General features: G+C 45.1%; 2 protein-coding genes across 2 annotated transcripts; both read right to left on the minus strand.

Annotated features, from left to right (window-relative positions):
* Positions 1-226: 226 nt before the first annotated feature.
* On the minus strand, positions 227-3958 carry rhogd (ras homolog gene family, member Gd). Its single transcript, XM_083980566.1, has 2 exons — positions 3892-3958; positions 227-3256 (listed from the first exon to the last, which is right to left on the minus strand). Exon 2 carries the CDS (start codon positions 3225-3227, stop codon positions 2652-2654), a length of 576 nt encoding a protein of 191 aa, XP_083836692.1. The 5' UTR covers positions 3228-3256; positions 3892-3958; the 3' UTR covers positions 227-2651.
* Positions 3959-6434: 2476 nt separating this feature from the next.
* Positions 6435-15053, minus strand: fhdc2 (FH2 domain containing 2). Its single transcript, XM_083980360.1, has 12 exons — positions 15000-15053; positions 13251-13865; positions 13100-13161; positions 11346-11448; positions 11003-11088; positions 10636-10736; positions 10278-10348; positions 9952-10059; positions 9523-9593; positions 8882-8999; positions 8544-8708; positions 6435-8448 (listed from the first exon to the last, which is right to left on the minus strand). Exons 2-12 carry the CDS (start codon positions 13725-13727, stop codon positions 6538-6540), a joined length of 3273 nt encoding a protein of 1090 aa, XP_083836486.1. The 5' UTR covers positions 13728-13865; positions 15000-15053; the 3' UTR covers positions 6435-6537.
* Between the last annotated feature and the right edge of the window lie 4625 nt (positions 15054-19678).

Consider the following 19678-nt stretch of genomic DNA (forward strand, 5'->3'; position numbering starts at 1 on the left):
GTTGCACCATGTGAAAGAAAATGAACTACATTAGAGTGTGTACGCTACATATACAGCTTGGTTTCCGGCAAACAAGAACAAGTGAAAACACAAGTAGCTGAAATGCGTGACTTCTCACACCTCGGTTTGACCTTATTCACCCAGTGTTAAATAGTTGTGTAGTAAAGTGCTGATTATAAGTAACACTAGAGATCTTTTGTCAGGTCACGAAAAAAAGGAAAGTGTCTGGTTTTAACCACCACTTTATTTGGCATAATTTAAAATCATCTCACTGTTAGTTCATTTATACAAATATGCTTTTGTTATATATAAAACAATTACAAACAGATTTCTACAAATCAAGTTCCCAGTGTAAAAGCGTAGTACCACGCACACGGTAGCATACAGCTCCGGGACACAGACATACAGAGCCCACAGGTGTATGTTCCACTTCAACAGCATTATCTGAGTGAAATCAGGACATGGCAGAAAAAACAAGCTCACCACAGTTGACAGTTTGACAAATTGTGCACTTACATTCAACCCTCCACACACACCGATCTGGGAAATTTTCACACATCTTTAGGCAGATCTCAAACCGCATTACTGTTGTTACACAAAAAAACGTCTCGCTTGTGCTGCGCTTCGGTTATTCTAGACTTTACACATGCCACAATCTAGGCTGATTTATGAACCCCACTCGAGTGAGTAAATGAAAATAACTATAGTAAGAGGGCTGCTGTTATTTTAATGGAAACTGTCTGTGACCACACATCAGCAACCGGTCATTACTTAAATTTTTTTGTATAAAATGTATAAAAATCCTCAGATATGACAAGGCACATGTCACCAATGCAGCTCTTGCTAACCGTATGTGCAAGTTGTGCTTGTGCCTCTGCCGTCACTGCACCGTGCAATGCAGGGATGTAAACCACAATCTGTTAAGAGCTGTGGGCCACCAGCGCTCCGTTTCACAAATGCACAAAAACTTGCCGCGCAAGATGTCAGTTTAGCACCTGTGTCTTACAAAGAGCGCCGCATGAGGAGGAGTGTGTTTACTGGAGGGAACTAAAGGCAGAAAGTTTCTGAAAAAACTACAAGAATGAAACCCAAAGTTGGTCGGACCTGTAAAGGTCTCGTGGCACTTGCAGCGCTATAATTGTCCACCTTTGGGTTTGACAGAGGAGCACTGCTGTGGTCTTTGGTTTAGATAAGGCACCTGACCAAATGTAAGGCTCCTTCCATATTGTAGATACACTGCTGTTACGTGGTTAACAAGGCAGCTATGGCACTGCTTCTTCCAAGATGAAATGATATTCATCTAAACCAAAAAAATATAGGAAAAGAAGTATATAGCCTAGCATAAGCCAGTTAAAACATATTCTGGTATTATATGCTATACTGAATCAATTATGCAGTGGTAATAGTCTGCTGACCTTAAATACAAGGCAATAACGGAATTGAGATGGGAAATGTTATGGAGTTCTGTTTGAACAAATCCGTGTATTACAAAACAAATTTTACTGATCAAATAAACATAGGCTATTACAAAAAATATATTCAACTTTGGCCATTACCACACTCATAGGTTAAAAACATTTGAAGAAAAAAAAATCATTTACAGAGTAAATTCAACATAATTAGACAAAATAGAGTCTCTTTGACACCACACTGTCAAAAAGTTATTCTTAGGCATGTTTTAAATGGCACTCTGTGTGAGCATCAAGAGTTAAGATGAAGACAGAGGAGAGCTGTACTACAACCTGACTTTCTGATGATGTCAGTCCAAGAAATCCAGTACCAGCGTGGGTTAATTTGGCAGAAGCCTCATGACACCAGCTCCTCCATTACTGAAGAGGGCAAATGGCCGGCTGCTTTTAATGGATTTGGTTTATCTTCAAAGTCCTACTAGCTTTTCCATGCATGGCAGTGAGAGCGGTGCGAAAGGCTGGAGCGGCAGCCTGCCAAACAGCTCTAACATGCCAGACTGAGCACAGGGGGGAACTGCAGCTCCAGAGTTTAACCTCTAATCTGTGCATAGTGGGTAAGGGGTACTGGCATTCGTCCGGGAGTCATCACACCTTGTCTGGAATCAAGCTGCTTGAAATTAAAACTTGTTCACCCTCTACTTGTCTGTTTATTACATCTAAATAGGCAAGTCAAAGCATTTTGATGGTGACGTTGCTTGAGACTCATGAGATGCAACCTAGGTGAGAGTATGAGGTAGTCATTATTTCTCCACCTGAACAAAGGCAGATCTCTTCTCTCCAGTCAAACAGGGTAGCTTGGTCTGTTGGTTGGTTTGGATGTTATTATGGCTTGTGACAACCATGATCAGGATTTTATAAGGCAAAGCAGAGAAGCTATAAATCTAGAACAGATGTAAAATTGGAAAAAGGTGTAAATATAAAAAGTTAAAATGTAAGAAAAATAGAGGAGATACTGTCTGTTGCCCCCATTTTGGCATAGTCACTTTGGTGATGATGGCAACGGAGAGAAATCCTCCAGGAGATGAATCAGGAAGAGAGGAGTTACAGAGGAGCTGACGACAAAGTCCGAACTGCTGGAGGTGGCATGGAGGCAGCCAGGTGACGACCTTCGTTCCTCAGCCTTCCTTTGCATCTGTGGATCTCCATCATCTCTCTACGCAGTCCAAATGTGGGAACCATTTATTACAACAGCACACACTTCTTGGGGTTCTTTTTTGTGACTGGGTACAACACCGCCCTCACAGCATCGGCAAACACCTCCCTGACGCCATCCTGCAGCAGAGCAGAACACTCCATGTATTTAACAGCCCCAATCTGCTTGGCCAGGGCGTTGCCCTGCTGCTGGGTGGTGGGAGCCAGGCTCTGCTCCTTCAGCTTCTTCACTGTTTCTGCATCGCCCCTCAGGTCCTTCTTGGTGCCCACGAGCAGGATGGGCACGTTGGGGCAGTGGTGAGAAACCTCTGGATGCCACTTGTGCCTGACGTTGGCATAAGAGGAGGGGCTGCCGATGGAAAAGCAGATGATGAACACGTTGGTCTGGGGATAGGAGAGGGTACGCAGGCGGTCATACTCCTCTTGGCCTGCCGTGTCCCACAAGTTGAGGCTGACAGTGCGGCCATCCACGCTCATCTGAGCGCTGTAGTTGTCAAACACTGTGGGGATATACTCTTCGGGGAAAGCATTGGTGGTATAAGAGATGAGAAGACAGGTTTTACCCACTGCCCCGTCGCCCACCACCACACACTTTATGGTCTGCATCCTGCCTACGACCACTGGGGCTGCAGCACCTGGCAACAGAGAAAGAAGACACCTGGGTAACTTGTAGTCACAACACTTCTCGCTCTGAGAGGCCAATCTCAGCGATTCATTCCCAGTGATAGGTGGGGTGATCACTACACTTAAAGAGACAGTGGTAAAACTACCGGCTGGTGACTCTGAGGCAGCAGTTTGTACAGTAAATCCAGCTTTTCAGCCAGCTAGCAGACGAGCTAACCGCCGCCGACGTTAGCTCATCGACGTAAGTAACGGTACTTATGTTAACATTAGCGACAAATCCCCGTCGTTCACTGATTTACAACGTCTGGAAAGTGTATAAAACCGGCCCCCTAGCAAAACAGAGGTAGCGAAAACAGAAACGAGACACCAGAGTTCTGGTGAGTTTTATTTCTCACTGTTCACTTGTGATACTAGGCGTTCCCCTACTAACTAGCACCAAGCTAAGGAACTAGCGCGTTAGGTGGCTAACAGCCTAGCTAGTTAGCAAACAAGTTCAAAGTTTTTTTTGCAAGCTACTCCTTAGAAACGCCTGTTCCTGACCCGATAACACCCCACAAGTTACCCCAAAAATTATACTGTGTTTTAAAGTGTGTCCCGAGGGCGGTAATATGCAGTAAGGGTGAAATCTGAAGGTTTTGTGACTTACCGCCACTTGGCTTTCGATCTCTTTTTGCCTGGTATAGTCAATCACAGCCGCATCCGGGGAGCTGTCCATTACGTAAAAACCGACGTACGGAAAACAATGCAACCCGGTAGTTGTAGTTTCATTTTGAGACTGTTCGTTCGCCCGACGCTAGATGGCGTTGTTATGCTGTTGTGCTTTTTGTTCTGATTCTCCTAATGAAACTAGGATGTGATGTGACCATAGACTGTGGAGCCTACCTTTTACAGTCTATGCTGTGTAGCCTACCCTATGTGACGGAAAAAAGAACGTGGAAATTCAAGACAAAAATTTCAGCTTTTAGATTTCGCTATAACTACAAATGAGGTGAGAAGACACTCAGTTTTATTCTTCCACCCTTAAGAATTTACCCATTGGTGGAGATACTTTACAGGAAAGTTAATGATTAGGCTAAATGAAAATCTGAAAATGAAAATTTGCATCAATTTGTTGTGTGTAAAATTTTAACCTGCAAATCTACAGCTGTCAAATAAACATTAAAAGGTAGGCTTTTACATGATGCTCAAATCAATACATGAATAGCCAAAGTTTATATTTAGAAAATGAAAATATGCAACTAGAGTAGCCTAGATGTAGGCCTGAGGTCTTCTGTTTGGTTGCCTCTACATCAGTGTAGCCTTGTTGTAGTGGGTATACTGCTTTTTAGGTGGGTAAATAGCCTACCCGTATCACATAGACTAGTTAGATACTGAAATATTAATACATTTTCAGTGGGTATACTGAGTAGGATACAGAGTACAGACTACAGACTACACTGCTCTATAAGATTTGGTTAAACTTCCAGAGTTATGGATGCAGGTTGGCATGTTCTCCCCTGCAAGTGACAGCATTTCCTGCTAAGACATCAGTTAACTTTATTTTCCATGACCCCTGTGTCATAATAATCATTGTATCTTGTAACAAATACAGGGTCCCTGAAACTTAGTGATTCCAATCTAACACTCTAAATCTCATCAATGTCACTGCAAATGAGGGAGGCGTGTCTTGAATTTTGCATGTTAACATTTCAGAGTAGTCCAATGCATTGACGCCGACAGACGCTCTAATTTGGCCTTACCCTTTCTCTTGAACTTGCTACAGTCCTGTCATTAAATGTCACACAGTCACTGTGTATGCATACAGTACATGCCACACATCGAAACAGGACAAAGCGATTCTGTCTTTTTCTTGAACCTCCTCCTCTGTGGTCAACACTGGTCTTAAAGCCCATATTTATTCACCTTCAGACGTGGTATAATTCTCACCAAGCCAGTGCTTTCGGATCAATGCAGAATACACGAGGGGGGCTTTGAAAAAAAAAAGAAAAAAAGATCACTTTAGACTTCTCAGTCCTGCACCCCTGGAGACCCGTTGATGATGTCACCTCTATACACTGAAGGTTAAGAGGCCAGCACTGACCGACAACCGGACACTCAAAAACACAAAGAGGCACCAGTTTATTGCCTTTCCCAAGAGGTTCTGGCGTCACTGCAGCCTATAAAGAGAGAATTCCCACTGGGACCCTACACCCACAGTCACCCTCCACCCCAACCCTTGCACCCCACTATTTTGCCAGGAGATTCCCCGGGACGTCTGCGGCATTTCCATGACAACAGCCACCGACAGGATTGGGGGTGACTGTGTCAAGAGATGCAGCAAGCGGGACTTCAGATGAGGAGGGAGAGAGAAAAATGAGGGTGACAAGAAGACAGAGGACAGCAAGATGCAAGTGCAGCAGTTGATGAAGAAGAGTGGGGACCTTGAAAGTCACAGCTCTCACAGCAAGTGCTTCCCTGAATACTAAGCTGAGGAACTTGTTCGAGAATATGTCTCTAACACACACTCAAAACTGATGGACCTTTTTTATTAGCTGGACAACACCTGTATTCAGAACACCATCTTTATTCATCTTCTCTTATTTACAAATCCACACAATGCAGTGAATAACAACCAATGCTATTCAATAAAGTTATAGAATTTTTTTTAATATAAAACAGAAATTACAGTAATCATCTCTGCACGGCCTCTTTTTCAGTTTGTAAAGTGCATCAAAATGATGAGGCCACTTAACAAGAGGATGAACAGTTCAATAGTGTACCGAGTTAAGTTCACACTGTAACACTGTCCAGTGTGTGAAGGCAATGATCGCTGAAGCGTCACAGTTTTCAAATAAATTTGGACAATTTCCTAAAAAAAGAAAAGAAAAACTTTTTTTAATGCCAAAGTGATTGAAACAGTTTCCCCAGTTTCTTACAAAGCCACAGTGCTCACTTGCTTGAATGCTTTTTACTAAGATGAAACATGTTAAATTATTCTACATATAAACATGGGTCTTTTTGTAGTGTCCCATGGCCTGCAAAGGACCGATGTAAAAAAAAAAAAAAAAGAGGTAGGATTTAAAGAGCCTATTCTACTTTTCTATTGGTCAGATAAAGTATCACAGATGCTCCCAATGCAGCTCAGTGTCGCATATGTAGATCCTATGCAATCAGAACTACATACAAATTTCATAAAAGTTTAATTTAGATGATTCTGTTGAAGGAGAGCCAGTTGAGACTTGATGATAACTCACGCATACATGGTATGAAATGATTAAATAAACTGGACAGTACTGCTGCTTATTCACCTCCATCACTTCCACAGTGGCTGAGCTGCGGCTCGAGGCATTTTGGGACCAGGTATCCGTGATGCTGTAGGGATTTTAGAGCCAGCGGGCGAGGAGCTTGTGCTAGTCGTCTTGGCAGTTTTGCCCCGGGCTGCAGATATGACAGCTGTCCGTATCGTCTTGGCTGTGGCGGAGGATGGGCTGTGGGCAGTGCGAGGCTGGGAGGAAGCCTGAGTTTCAGAGTTTGGGGCGAGTCGTTTTGACACACGGACTGGAGTCCCTCTGACAAAGGCTGGTTGGGTGCTGCCTGAGGCCTTGTCTGTGACAGATCTCTCTGAGGCCCTGTGGCTCAGGTTGGGCTTTTCTGAAGTCTGTGACTCACTCACAGTTCTCTCCCGGGTGCTATTACTACGTTTCATCTCTGTCTGAATGGTGGTAGGCCGAGTGATGGGAGATGAGCGCACCGACATGCTGCGAGGGGCAGACAGCCGACTGGGAGTGGATTGGTTTGTGGGGGCTGGGCTTCCATTTGAAGGCTCTGTTTTGGAGCGGACCCTGGGAATGCCTGTGTTGCTGGAGGGTCTTGCACGTGATACAAGTCCCCTTTTGGATCCTATTCCACTACGCACAGGGATCTTCATGTGTTGACTCTCCTCCTTTGATGAAGGAGACCCTGCAATTGTCCCCTCCCGAAGGTCAAGCTCCCTCTCTTTCCTCCACTTGGAGCAGAGGCTCGGCGCAGGTCGTGGGAGTGGAGAGGTTGGGGGTGACAGGATGTCATACGATCGGAGGCCTTTGACTAAAGTGTGGCACTCCAGTGTTTCACCCACACGGGAGTATGACCTCGCAATTTCTTTCTCAGGGCTTGGTAAGTCAGAGTACTCCTCTGGCTGTGGTTGGCTGAACTCTGGTAGACTGGAGGGTATCCAGTTCTCATCCACAGGTGTGGACACCACCTCTGTATCCATCTGCTTTGATAGAGCAGCATCAGGCACCGCACATGTCTCTGTCCTCTGTGACTGAGCCTTATTTAGAGCTTTAACGGAGGATTGTGATTGGCTCTCAGGTCTCTGGTAACTCAACAGCGCAGGCCTGGTGTCAGTATGGGAAAGTATTCCATTTGCACGAATGGACTGAGGCACAGGCTCACTGACAGAAGAGGTGTTGGATTTACTCTGAGGATGGCGATTATTGTCTGTTACCAGCAGACCAAACCTATGTCTGGGAATAGAAGTCTGGGTTTTAACACATATGGCAGGTGTATCATTGTTCATAGCAGCAGAGTTAGTACAGGAACTGGGTGTAGATTCCGTGTTCATTGAAGTCACGTGTTCATGTGGAATTTCAACTTCTTTTTCAAGTCCACTTTCCTTAGGTTGGCTTTGCAGGATATAGGAAATGCTCTCAGGTCCTTGTTGTTTGACTGTGAAGCTACATCCATGCTGAGAATTACTCAATGTAGCAACATGTGAGTCGTGAAGTGTCTCCACACTCTGCCTGGTTTTCTGGCCGGGCTGAACCCTGCTCCCTCTGCCCAGCAAAGGGTCCTGGTCAGTGGGAGAACATGTGCCGTCAGTCTCTGGAGAGCTGCAGAGCACGGTGGTGTTCTCAAGGTCAGAAGAGCTGTTTGAGTGGTAACTGGTTGATGTTGGGCTGCTGCCCAGCTCAGGGAAGCTCTTCAACATGGATGCGTTATGAAGGTGCTGGGAGTGTCTGCGGGAGTCATAGCTTCTCAGGCTACGACGGCTCCAAGTGTAGCTCAGGTTCTTCTCTAGGAGTTTCTCCAGCTCATCTTGGTTCTCCTGACTGTGAGGCTCTTTAGCAAGACTCAGGCCCAGGTCCAGCCCGGTGCAAATAGCCAGAGAGCGACGTTTCTCCCCCATCTCCCGCTGGCGCTCCAGACGTTTCTGCTCCTTCAGCTCACGCTCTGCATTCTCCTGCAGAAAAAGGATAATTTGTTAAAAATTAACCTAAACTTTCTGTCTTTCTTTTCGATCAAGAAAAAACTTTATTATTGATTTCTGGATGTTACCTGGACAGCTTTCTGGAAACGGTGGCAAAACAAATGGAAGACCCTGCACGCCTCCTCAAGTTTGAAAGTGCTGTCGTCCTCACAGAAGAACTCCACCAGAGCCTGACTCGACATCTTCATTCCCTCCACCTCATCCTCTAGCTCCTTCAGACGCTCCTCAGCCATCTACACACGGAAAGAAATACTTTACCATTTCATCTTTTAAAAACATCTTTCAACATTCAGTATACACAGTCTAATTTATTACCTTCCATATAATCATGCTAAATTTTGAATTCTGATGTGGCAAATTTGGAGCTGAAGATGGAGTACATTTAAAAAGGGAATATCTTATATACCTCCAGGAAACGCTGCATGTGCTGCTCAATCTCTGCCTCAGTCTGGGTGTTTGCCTGGAGGGCAACCACTCTGCTTTTCAGCTTGGATAAATCCTCCAGCACAGACTCTTCACACAACCTGCAGGGAAGAAAAAGTATAATTCAGTCACGTAATGTGCAGAGATATCAGTCTCACATGTCTTGAGAAAGATCTTGCGACCAAAAACTGGAAATCCAATCAAAAGTATGCAGGAACTCAGTTTTTTCAACTGATTTGAACTTAAGTTCTATCACTTTATATCAACTAAGAGAGAATGGGATAACATGCAAGATAGTGTTTTAAGAAGCAGAATATGGATAGCCATCCCTTAGCACCTTGCAGATAACTAAAGCAAAGAAAGAAGTATCCGAATTGGTGCAAAACTCTCCAACAGAGCTCAAATATTGGCTTTGAGTATCAATAATGACATGACCCACTTTCACGCAGACAGCAAGCTGCTGCTTACAGCTGGGTGCCTCGCTCTCATGCAAGACTGCAATAGATCTACATTACGACTGTTTTAGCAGCAGTTTGTTTTTGACGTTATTGAACAGGGCTAGTTTATTCCCTCTGATTCAGTCACTGTAGATCTGATGGGATTGAGTTTTGGGAAGAGACTGACCTGGAGGCGGAGCCAACATGGCCTAGTTGGCCGGGAAATGACAGTAAACTCTGGTCCTTTTTCACAGCTTCCTGTGGAGACAAACACAACTGATTATCCAGCTATTGTTTCAAAAGAAGCAACACGTCATTTGCTAATGCTGACTAAATCATATGCTCTGTGGAGCAGTCTGGACTCGGAGTCTGGGGCAGCTACTGTTATTTGTGGTCAGAGATGTTTGTCTATTGCAAAGACTGTTATAATTTCCCCAAAAGGTAGCAATATCATATACTTTTAATGTATAGCTCTCAACATGGACTTATAATGAATACAAATCTTCTTCATAAGCAACAGTAGTGCTCATATTGGTTTTCCTTCACACTTTCTTTAGCTTTATATGTGACTATTCTGTTTACTCAGTCTCCATTTCGTCTAAATTTAAGCTCTTACCATAGCAACAAAATGCAGCAGATTCATGCCCGGCTTGTTGGCTTTGGTGTCGGCCAGTTTGAGAAGCGACGAAATTCGGAAACCCGCGGCATTCCCTGCATATCCACCCTGAGGAGCCACGTACAAGGTTAGACTAACACAGACACACAACATGTGACAACTTCAAACAAACAACGATACAAAACCCAGGTGCACAGTCAGAGTGACGCCCCTGAAAAACACACCCAGACCCCTAGTGACAGGCGCATTGTACACAGATAAAAAAAGGGACCGGCTCTGCTTTGTCGGGCTAAAGAAAAGAACAAATAAAATAAAGAGGCACTCACAGCGTTCATATAGTTCCCAGCTTTCAGCACCAAACGAAGGATGGAGTGTAACTCAGGACAACTCAGCAGCTCTACAAGGGTAAAAGACAGATTCAGTACTGTGCATTATAAATATGAATGTGTCTGCGAATGGCATCAAGGTTTTAAAATGACTTAGCAGCCTTGAATTAAAGAGCACAAGAGACATTTGATCCGACTAATGAAATTAATCTTACACAAAAAATTCAGAATTCAACTCAGTAATTTATTCTGAATTCAACTGTGCTGCATTCTGGATCCAAATGTCTCTAAATGGGAGCATTTAAAAGAGCTTGATCTTTATAGCGATGGTGTACACAACTCCCTGCTGTTACTTTACCTCTGGCTGCCTCCCTCAGGCATCTGGCTGCCACACACAGAGAGGTCACAGCAGGGTCGAACTCTTGCTGCAGGATCATGGCATCCAGACGAAGCCGAAAACTAATGGAAGAGGAAAGAGAAGGACGGGTGCATGAATGGACAGGGGTGACTGATGACGGAGACAAGAAAGACACTCCTAATCAATCATCAGTTAAACAAGCACATGTCATCACAAAGTGAAGCACGTGAGAAGGACAAGGAAAAATAAACAGCAGAAAAAGTGGAGCTTTAAAGCTAAAAAACAACAACAACAAAGACACAGATGGACTGGTCCTGTGAATATTTTGGGTAATTTTATCCAATCTAGGGCTAAGGTGGGGGTGTACCTGGGGACTTCCACCAGCAGCAGCATGAAAAGATCGGGCTCCCCAAGCCAGCTCCGCTCCCCACCGAACCTCCTCAGGCGGGACTCCTGAGAGAGAACAGATGCTGAGTAAAATCTGGACGGCAGCTTCAATTTAAAAACAAAAAAAACTGGGACACTAAAACCAACATGCTGTTAACAGTCAATTCTAATATCTTTCAGTGCTGGAAACAGACCACATCATACGACAAAGTGTAATGGCAAACTTTTGATCATCCTAACTAGAGCCAGATGAGTACGGGAGGAGGGAGGGGGAGGGCAGGGGTTGTCACTGTTGCATTTGTATGTCAAAAGAGGCACTATACCTCCTCATTGTCAGGCAGCAATTTGCAGAGCTCTGTGAGCTTCTCCGCTCCGTAACGGTCCCCAGCACCCTGCCTGATATCCTCAACTATCTCTTTAGCAGGCCTGTGGAAAAACGACAATAGAAAAAGAAAACATTTTTAGCATGACATCATGGTTAACATGGGAAGGGGGTTTCTAGTCTGAGGAAAGGCATGACACCCTTCAAGAAAATCCATGTTGGGAGCAGTATCAGCCCCTTGCCTTGCCTTGTTCACACAATATTCAGACAAATCCTTTTCTTATCAGACAAAATGTTGGGGAAGGAGAGTTGGTTGACGCCACATTGGCGACGCAAAGTGGCATATCCACTAGACAAATAAAAGGCAGACATGCAAAGAAGACGTCTAAAAAAGCCTTGGGATGTCAAGGTGAAAGAAACAGAAACTGAGCCGAGTGACTGTTTGACCTCTGACTTAATTCCTCCGAGTGACACATCTGTCCTCTATTCCAGCAGTTTTCCATTATCCTCTCCCTTCCCTCTCATCTTACAGCCAATCATGCACACTCATACTCCATTATGTGCATGACACAGTGCCTTTACAAATCCTCCTCAACTTTCATATTCACATCTACTCTTGAACAACAATAGTTCAGGATCAACCTGTAAACACTTCTGCGGTAGACTGAGTTTAAATCAAGTGGTTAAAGACTTGTTGTTTGTTCCAACCTGTTCCATTGAAAAGACACTGCTTAGTGAAATAGCCTATAAATAGAGCCATCACATGATAAAAAAAGGACATTGAAATGGCTGCTCAGACACTCATGACAATATAAAACCATATTATGTCTAAACTGCACCCACATTTGAACAGTAGCTCCGTCTGAGTTCAGAACAGAGGGCCAGTAAGCTCACAACAATGTTGTGTACAGAGTAAGAGCCTCCTTTTACATAATGGCTTTCCCTACAAGTCTTGACAAATCATGTTTAGAAAAAAAAGTGCTCTTCAATTGAGGTGTGCACACTTGGAGGCATGACAATATGTCAACTCAGCAGGTTTTTCCTTCCCTTTGTTTATCTGTTTTTTTTTTCGTACCACTTAATGATTATAAAACAACCCTCAGCTGCTTCGTTTGAGCAAGACAAACATACTAAAGAGGCTTGATTATGACAGGCCACCAGTGGGGTCTCTCTTTGGAGCTTGGGGAGCTTTTAACATTAGACACTTTTTAAGGCGGTGGTGTCAAGCAGGTGTCAACTCTGACTCCTAAGGCTATACCCGGCCACTTAGGCTACCCACCACCAACCTTTCTTACCAACACCCCCGTTCCCCAGTCCAGCTGCTCAGGGTGCCCTCCCTTGCACCTGTCCCCTGCAATATACTCCAGACTCAATCGCTCCTGATGAGATTTCACACCCCATCCGTGTGTAATATACGGCCACACCCTCCAGTTTAATCTCAAGTGAAGTGCTGCTCCCTTGGGCACGGTTGCACACACTTCTGTTTCCTGCACTTTGACAGCTACTCTCACTTTTGCCAGATGGTGACCTCCAGTAAATGCAGGCTGCAAAAAGGCTTCAAGCTGAACCTGGTCAAGTGTCCATGTCCAATCTCTCGTCAACAGACCAAAACCCACAGGTATTTAAATTACACTGTTATATAAAAAAAAAACACAACACATCTTCATATTGGAGAAACTGGAACTGTAGCTTTTCTGTTACTTAACTAACTGATTCATCGTCTAGTCGGCTTTAGTAAGGAATGAGGATTCTTACATCTTGAACTGGCGGAGAAATATTCCAATGTTCATACTGCGTTTGGAGTCCAGCAGGGAGATCTGTGGAGAGGCAAAGTATACTGATGAGCAAGAAGTCTCACCATCTTTATACATTACTGAAAAAATGTGTGCCATTCACATGATCTGACCTCTTCTGAGTTGTCCTGGGGAGATCTGCTGCGCAGCAGAGTGGACCGGCGTCTCAGAGTGCCGGTTCTGTCCTGAGGCTTATTGTCCTTCTGACCAAACAGCTCATCCAGAGAATGGAGGTCAATGGGGAACTCGTCCTCGCCCTGGGCCGCCCCACTCCACACGCTCTTCCTCCCCTCCACCTTCTCTGTAGGGATACGCTCCCAGTTCAGCTTCCTCAGCCGGCTTCGACGGGCGCTATCTGCCCGGCTAAAAGGCGAGGAGGAGGAAGAGGAGGACGGAGGTGGAGGCGGGGGAGGAGGAGGTGGAGGTGGAGGTGGTGGAGGTGCCAGGGGAGGCGGCGGAGGGGCGGCCAGCACAGGACACGAATCCATGGCCGTCACTTCCACAGCTTCAGGGGCAGCGGTGGGGTGGGCAGGCCCTGTTCCATGAAAGGCACGAGGTTCCTTGATGGCCACCGTCAGATTGATGAGCATATAGGCAGCCTGGGTGCTAGAGAGGGGTGAAGGGGGTGGTGGGGCAGTAGTGGGGTGCGCCCAGTCTCTGCCCAGTCAGTTAATGTCTTTTCCAGGTCCCAGACAGCTCTAGTTCAAAGGTCCTTCGGTAACCCCAGTCTAGGAAACAAGACAACAAATCAAACAGCTGATCTCAGACTACAACGGAGACGGAGAGACAGGAAATCACTGCTCTCCTGCAGCTTTACCACACTGAAGTAACTGGGGCAGTTTAAACTGAGGCCGATGACCTCACCTGAGCTCACACCTGGCCTGACTTGTCCTTTCATTAGCACGGCCCTTGTGCAGTGAATGATCTAACAAGTAGTTGGAGCTAAAAATGTAACCTCTGCTTCAACTTTCAGTGGAAGTTCAAGGCGTTTTTGGGAAAGTACTAGCTGGGCAAGATGCCCCCCTCCCCTACCCTCCTCTACCCTCCTCTGTCTCTCTCTGCAGGCTGTTTGAACAGCTTGTCCCATCCTGTTCAGTTTCACCTCACTGCATGCACACACACCTCCAGCATGTGTCCTCTCCCTTCTAATTAGAATATATGGAGACACCACTCAGGCAACGTTATGATGCACAGTTAACCACAAAGCTGCCAAGTAAAGGGTCTGCCTCAGAAATCATGACTTTATGATATTCTTTCCACTTTATGGGAGATTAACATCTGAAAGCTGGTTGCACACACTTGCACCAGCAAGTTTTAAGTAGGATTAGTAATGCAATTAGGAGTGACTCAGAGGTTTCAGGTGTCTGGTTCAGAGTCTTTAATCATGACACGGCTTTAAATTTAACCAAAAACACATCTTCTCCCACTCTCTCGAGCTCCTAACATGAATCACAACTTTTGGGAAACTGTGCGGGGATGCGCTTCACTGCTGAGCTGTTCCACCGAGCGCCGCAGGAGCGCGCTGATCTCAGCCTCCATCATTTCATGAGATGTGTAACTTTGGCAGAGAAAACTCATTTATCAAGTCTACAGTTCACGAGTTCGTGGAGGAGGACGGAAAATAAGGAGAGAAGTGAGTAACCAAGCTCATAGCGCCACATTAACATTTTTTACACGAGGTTCAAGGAACTTTATAACAATTTTTCATGTTGATATTTGTTTAAGACAAAACCGGTTCTCCTGACCCAGTGCATTTTGGAGGTTGACTTGACATAAAAAAAAAAATACAATTTCATTACAAATCACCAAAACAGTCCAGTATTGGCTAATTAAGCACAGCTCAATCAAGTTACTTCACTTACCTGGCGCTGATCCCTGATCTGCTCCCGTGAGGTAACTCCACAAACAGAAACACGAGCTCCCGCTTTGATTGCAGTGGAAACTTGAATTAAAACAATCGCTCCAGTCACTTAAAAAAAAAATCTATTTTCCTCCTCGCTGTATTTCTTGTCGTCCTGGTGTCCTGTGCCGCTCCGCTCGCAGCAGTCCTCTTGTCTTTCTCAACTTGCAGGGAAACTTCCACACAGATCCGCAGGAACGCGCAGGCGCGCCCCCGTACGCAGATATGCCTTTATTGTGTACTCCCAGTTTTCCCATGGGCGGATTTAGGGTTTTTCAGGTGGGAGTGCATCCGATCTTCATTCCACACACTTTTTTTTACTTCTTTAATCTCTTATGGGAATTAATGCCCTTAAATTCACACAGGTTTTTTTTTTTTTTTTTCAATAATGTTTGTCAAGTCCAGATAAGATTGTACAGGAAATCTTGCAGTCAGGAGTTGTATTGACAACTTGATAAGTCTCTATTTCAGGCTAATCATCATAGTGGGCAGGACTCTGATCGGAAATTGGTGCAGACGGCCTTGATCAGCCTAAGAAGAGGATGCTATTGTGAACCTGAGAGAGGGAGCAGATGGTTATCATACATGGGAAATGATGTCCACATCTCCTCCCTCAACCAAGAATGGGGCACAGGTGAAAGCCAAGAGGCTAGAAGTCCCTCTTGGGTGCTGAAATGACCCAGGTGCTGGGATGTAGACCCATAACACCAACCTTTCATCCAAGGTGCTGGAGCGCCCCTGGCCCATGTCACCTGGTGCTCCAGGGTCCGGCTCAGGTAGCCGCTTTCACAGGCCACGCTGACAGGCAGTCATCATCACTTCTGGGACTGCAGTAATTAGGGGGTTACAACCCAAAAGATCTGGCTATTGTTGTGCCTGTGCAGCAGGGCATGTTATAGTGTGCCCGTGCCAGAATAAACCTCTCTCAGGAAACTTCACTTTCTATTCAGTCAGTCACTTCTCTGAGTACAGTGCAGTTCTAAGAATACAAGGAAATGCCACTGTTGAGAGATGGCAGCTTTATAGTCCATAAAGGGCCTGAACAACCCTCCACAATCCCACATATTATGCCAGCATTCATGCAACATGGACAGTGATTAATGGATAGTGAGGACTTAACTTGGCATCCCTCACTTATTTCACCAAGATTGTTAAATTGCAAGGAGACAAAACAGTCTGTGATGTGTTTACAGGCCCACTCCCAGCCGGTCACCCCTTTTGCATAACATTGGGCTTCAGAGCCTATGCTTCACTCGGCCCATTCTTCACTGAATGAATGTGCATGAGAGTGTTCATGTGTAAGATGTGTGCGTCAATATGTGTGAGTGTGAGAAAGGATCCATGCATCTAAGCAGGACTGTGCTGTGATCAGATGTAGGTTGGTGAAAAATCAGTATTTTTTCTGAAAATACAGTGCATTTTAAGAGTGACATTACCTTGTCATGACCTCATGATAAAAATGCAAATAGGAAAATATTTGCATTTGGACACACACACACACACACACACACACACACACACACACACACACACACACACACACACACACACACACACACACACACACACACACACACCACCCTACAATGTCTACAACCCTTTAGAGGCTTATGGTTTTCAGTTTGGTGTGGTGGTTGCAGCCATGCAGCAAGTGTAGCCCTTTGCCATCGCTCCTTCTTAATCTTGCTTTGAAGTCCCAGAAGGGTTACGTAAAGGTGAAGGCTATTAGCTCCCTCCTCCGTAACTTACACACACATAATCACTGGTGCTCACACACACACACACACATACAGACAAGAACGCACAAAAATGGTTATTTGCTTTACACAGTGCTTTTGCTATGGTGATCAAATTCTATACGGTCACCTCTGCTGCAATTGGCTTTTCACACTCCAGAAATGAATCCGGATATAAAGAAATCAATACAATAGATTTTTTACCCAGATGCCCCATTTATATAGCGTGGAAAAGTGGCTGTAAAACTATTCCATGTGAAACTATTGATATAACCACATGTGAGCTTAGTGTAATTCTGCCTCTGGTGAGACTGGTCTGCCTCCTGGGTCTTGGCCATTTCCATGGTGGAGTAAATGGGTCAGTGTGACTGTGACTCTGCGGGGGTATTGAACACATGTATAGACAAGCACACACACCTGGGTCTGATCCCAGACTGGGACAGTAGGTCTGGGGAGGTATTCCTAATCAAACCCAGCTTCCTCAGATCGCTCTTGGTTTTCCAGCTGCACTCAGATCACGTGCAGTTATCCAGAACAGTCTGACAAGGATCTCTGGCTTTGGTCAGACCGCCGGCCTGATAAGGAGAGACAGCAAGAGACAGACAACACAGACACTCTCTCAGTGTCTTGCCCTATTTTTTCCAAAAAATCTCTTCCAGACAAACACATAAATGCAGACTTACTCATACTACATGCCTACCCCACGCATGAGAGTATATCCACTCACAGACATACAAAGATAAGTCATGCGTGATAGTAAAAGGCACAAAAAAAAGGTTTGCGCACACTGCTGCTGAGCACTGTGACTCGAGGGGTTCACAGACAGGCCAGTGAACGATGATACAAACATTGAGACAGAAAGATCAGAGGGTTGTGAGTCAAACTTGTGGTGAAAGAAAAACACACTCTTATCCAAGTGTGGAAGCTTTTACTTTTTCAGGATTCTCGTGTCTCTGTCAGACTAGGGTTTTTTTTTCAGCTTCTTCTACATTGATTGTTTAAGAATTTCCATTATGTGATTTTGCAGCAACAGGTTCACTGAGCTTAATCGATTGAGAGAGCAGACAAGAGGCTGCAGTGTGCCCCATATCTCACTTTGTTTTCCTAAGTACACAGCAGACGCCTTGTTGTGTTTACCAAGCTGTCTACTGTCACAACAGTTTTTGCATCGGATGCATGTGTGTACACGTGTGTGTCTGTTCAGTCATGATAAAGTTAAATTCCCCAGGCTGGGTGTAGGGGATGCTATAGTGGAGGTTGCTTGTGGTCATCTCTTTGTGCACAGTGTGTGTTTAAATTAAACTCAGCAGGGAGGAATGGAGGCTGAGGTGCTTGTGGTCAGTTGTCCCTGGGGGTTGGGTCGACTCTGTTTGTCTTTGCACATCTGGCCACTAGAGCCACTTCCGACTCCAATTAGGATTTCCTGAGACTCAATAAAGGGGATTATTGGCCTGCAAAAACACCGGCCCAGACTCTCCCACCCTCAGTCACCTTCCTGCTCCAGATGCTACGGTCATTACACTAGTCAGAACTACAGTCGCACTCCACTAGAGGCTCACAATGACACAGTGACATACAGTGACATACAGCGACATTGACAAATCAGTCGCTTTCTTCCCCGGCTTTCTTTGCATCTCTTTGTCTCTTTTTGTGAAATGTAAGACTCCTCTAATATTTGATCCTCCGTTTTAACTCTACTCATATGTGAAATGAATCAAGGGCTTCATAAATGATGTCAGCGAAGCAATGGAAACTAAAATTTTCCCTAACTGGCTGATGAGAGACCACAAGAGTCTCTATACCAAGCTGTGGTTGGGCACAAAGCCCGACGGGGAGCTGGGCTGTGCTCATAGGGGGTCCTGAGTGGCTGCTTGTGTGGCAAGAGTGATCACACAGTTAATATTCAAAGGGTTGGGCCTGTTGTAAAGAAGCCACTAAATAGAGGTTGACAAGGCGCATCGTACAAACAAAGGGTCGTCCCTAAGTAGGCTGTGTATATAGCACGAAGAGTAGTGAACGGATGGGCTTTGCTGGGGTGGTCATGTATGGAGTCTATAGTGTGTTATTAAACCAGGGCCTCCTGCTCTTCCTCCCCCACCATCACAGTCAACTCCAAACCCAACCACATGTTCTTTATTCTCTCTTTGGCTGTATTAGGTTTTAAGTTTGTCACAAAACTCTAGGTTAATGTGGATCAAATTAATAGCATTTTGTTGCTCGATAACTGAATTTTCCTAATTAAATATTAACTGCATCATTTACAGTAATTGACTAACTTTGGATAAAACCTGACATTAAAAGCATTCAGAATAATTGCATTATTTTCCATTATTCCATTATTATTTTCCATTTTCCATTTGAGTAACAATGATTGTAACATCTACGTGCTTCATGAGGAGTATAGTCTTGCAAATTCCCTTCTACATCACGACACACACACACACACACACACACACACACACACACACACACACACACACACACACACACACACACACACACACACACACACACAGTTACTTCAGACATCTAAACCTAATTATTCTCCCCCTGCTTCTTTGTGCCAACCAGTGATGTCACCCACAGAGAGACAGAGCCTGGGGGCAGCCATGCTGAGAGGAGAGGAGAGGAGAGGAGAGAGGAGAGGAGAGGAGAGGAGAGGAGAGGAGAGGAGAGGAGAGGAGAGGAGAGGAGAGGAGAGGAGAGGAGAGGGGAGGAGAGGGGAGGAGAATTGATGTGAAAATTAGCAGTAAAGAGGTTAACAAAGTAGGAAAATAGGGGGGAATGACACCCCAACAGTTTTGGCTGGCCCTTGTGTTGGGGCTGCAGGGATTAACCAGCCTGCTCAGCTGCTGGACCCCCAGAACCCAGCCCTCTCCTTTCTGCTCCTTCTTTGGCTCTGATA

This window comes from Trachurus trachurus (assembly GCF_905171665.1).
Source record: "Trachurus trachurus genome assembly, chromosome: 10".
Lineage (NCBI taxonomy): Eukaryota > Metazoa > Chordata > Actinopteri > Carangiformes > Carangidae > Trachurus > Trachurus trachurus.

Coding starts and splice junctions, on each gene's coding strand:
- rhogd (XM_083980566.1), bottom strand. CDS start 3,227: ATGCAGACCATAAAGTGTGTGGTGGTGGGCGACGGGGCAGTGGGTAAA.
- fhdc2 (XM_083980360.1), bottom strand. CDS start 13,727: ATGCTCATCAATCTGACGGTGGCCATCAAGGAACCTCGTGCCTTTCAT. Junction 11,089..11,345: donor TGCTGCCTGACAATGAGGAG/GTATAGTGCCTC, acceptor GTTCTCTCTCAG/GAGTCCCGCCTGAGGAGGTT. Junction 9,000..9,522: donor CATGTTGGCTCCGCCTCCAG/GTCAGTCTCTTC, acceptor TCTTCCCTGCAG/GTTGTGTGAAGAGTCTGTGC.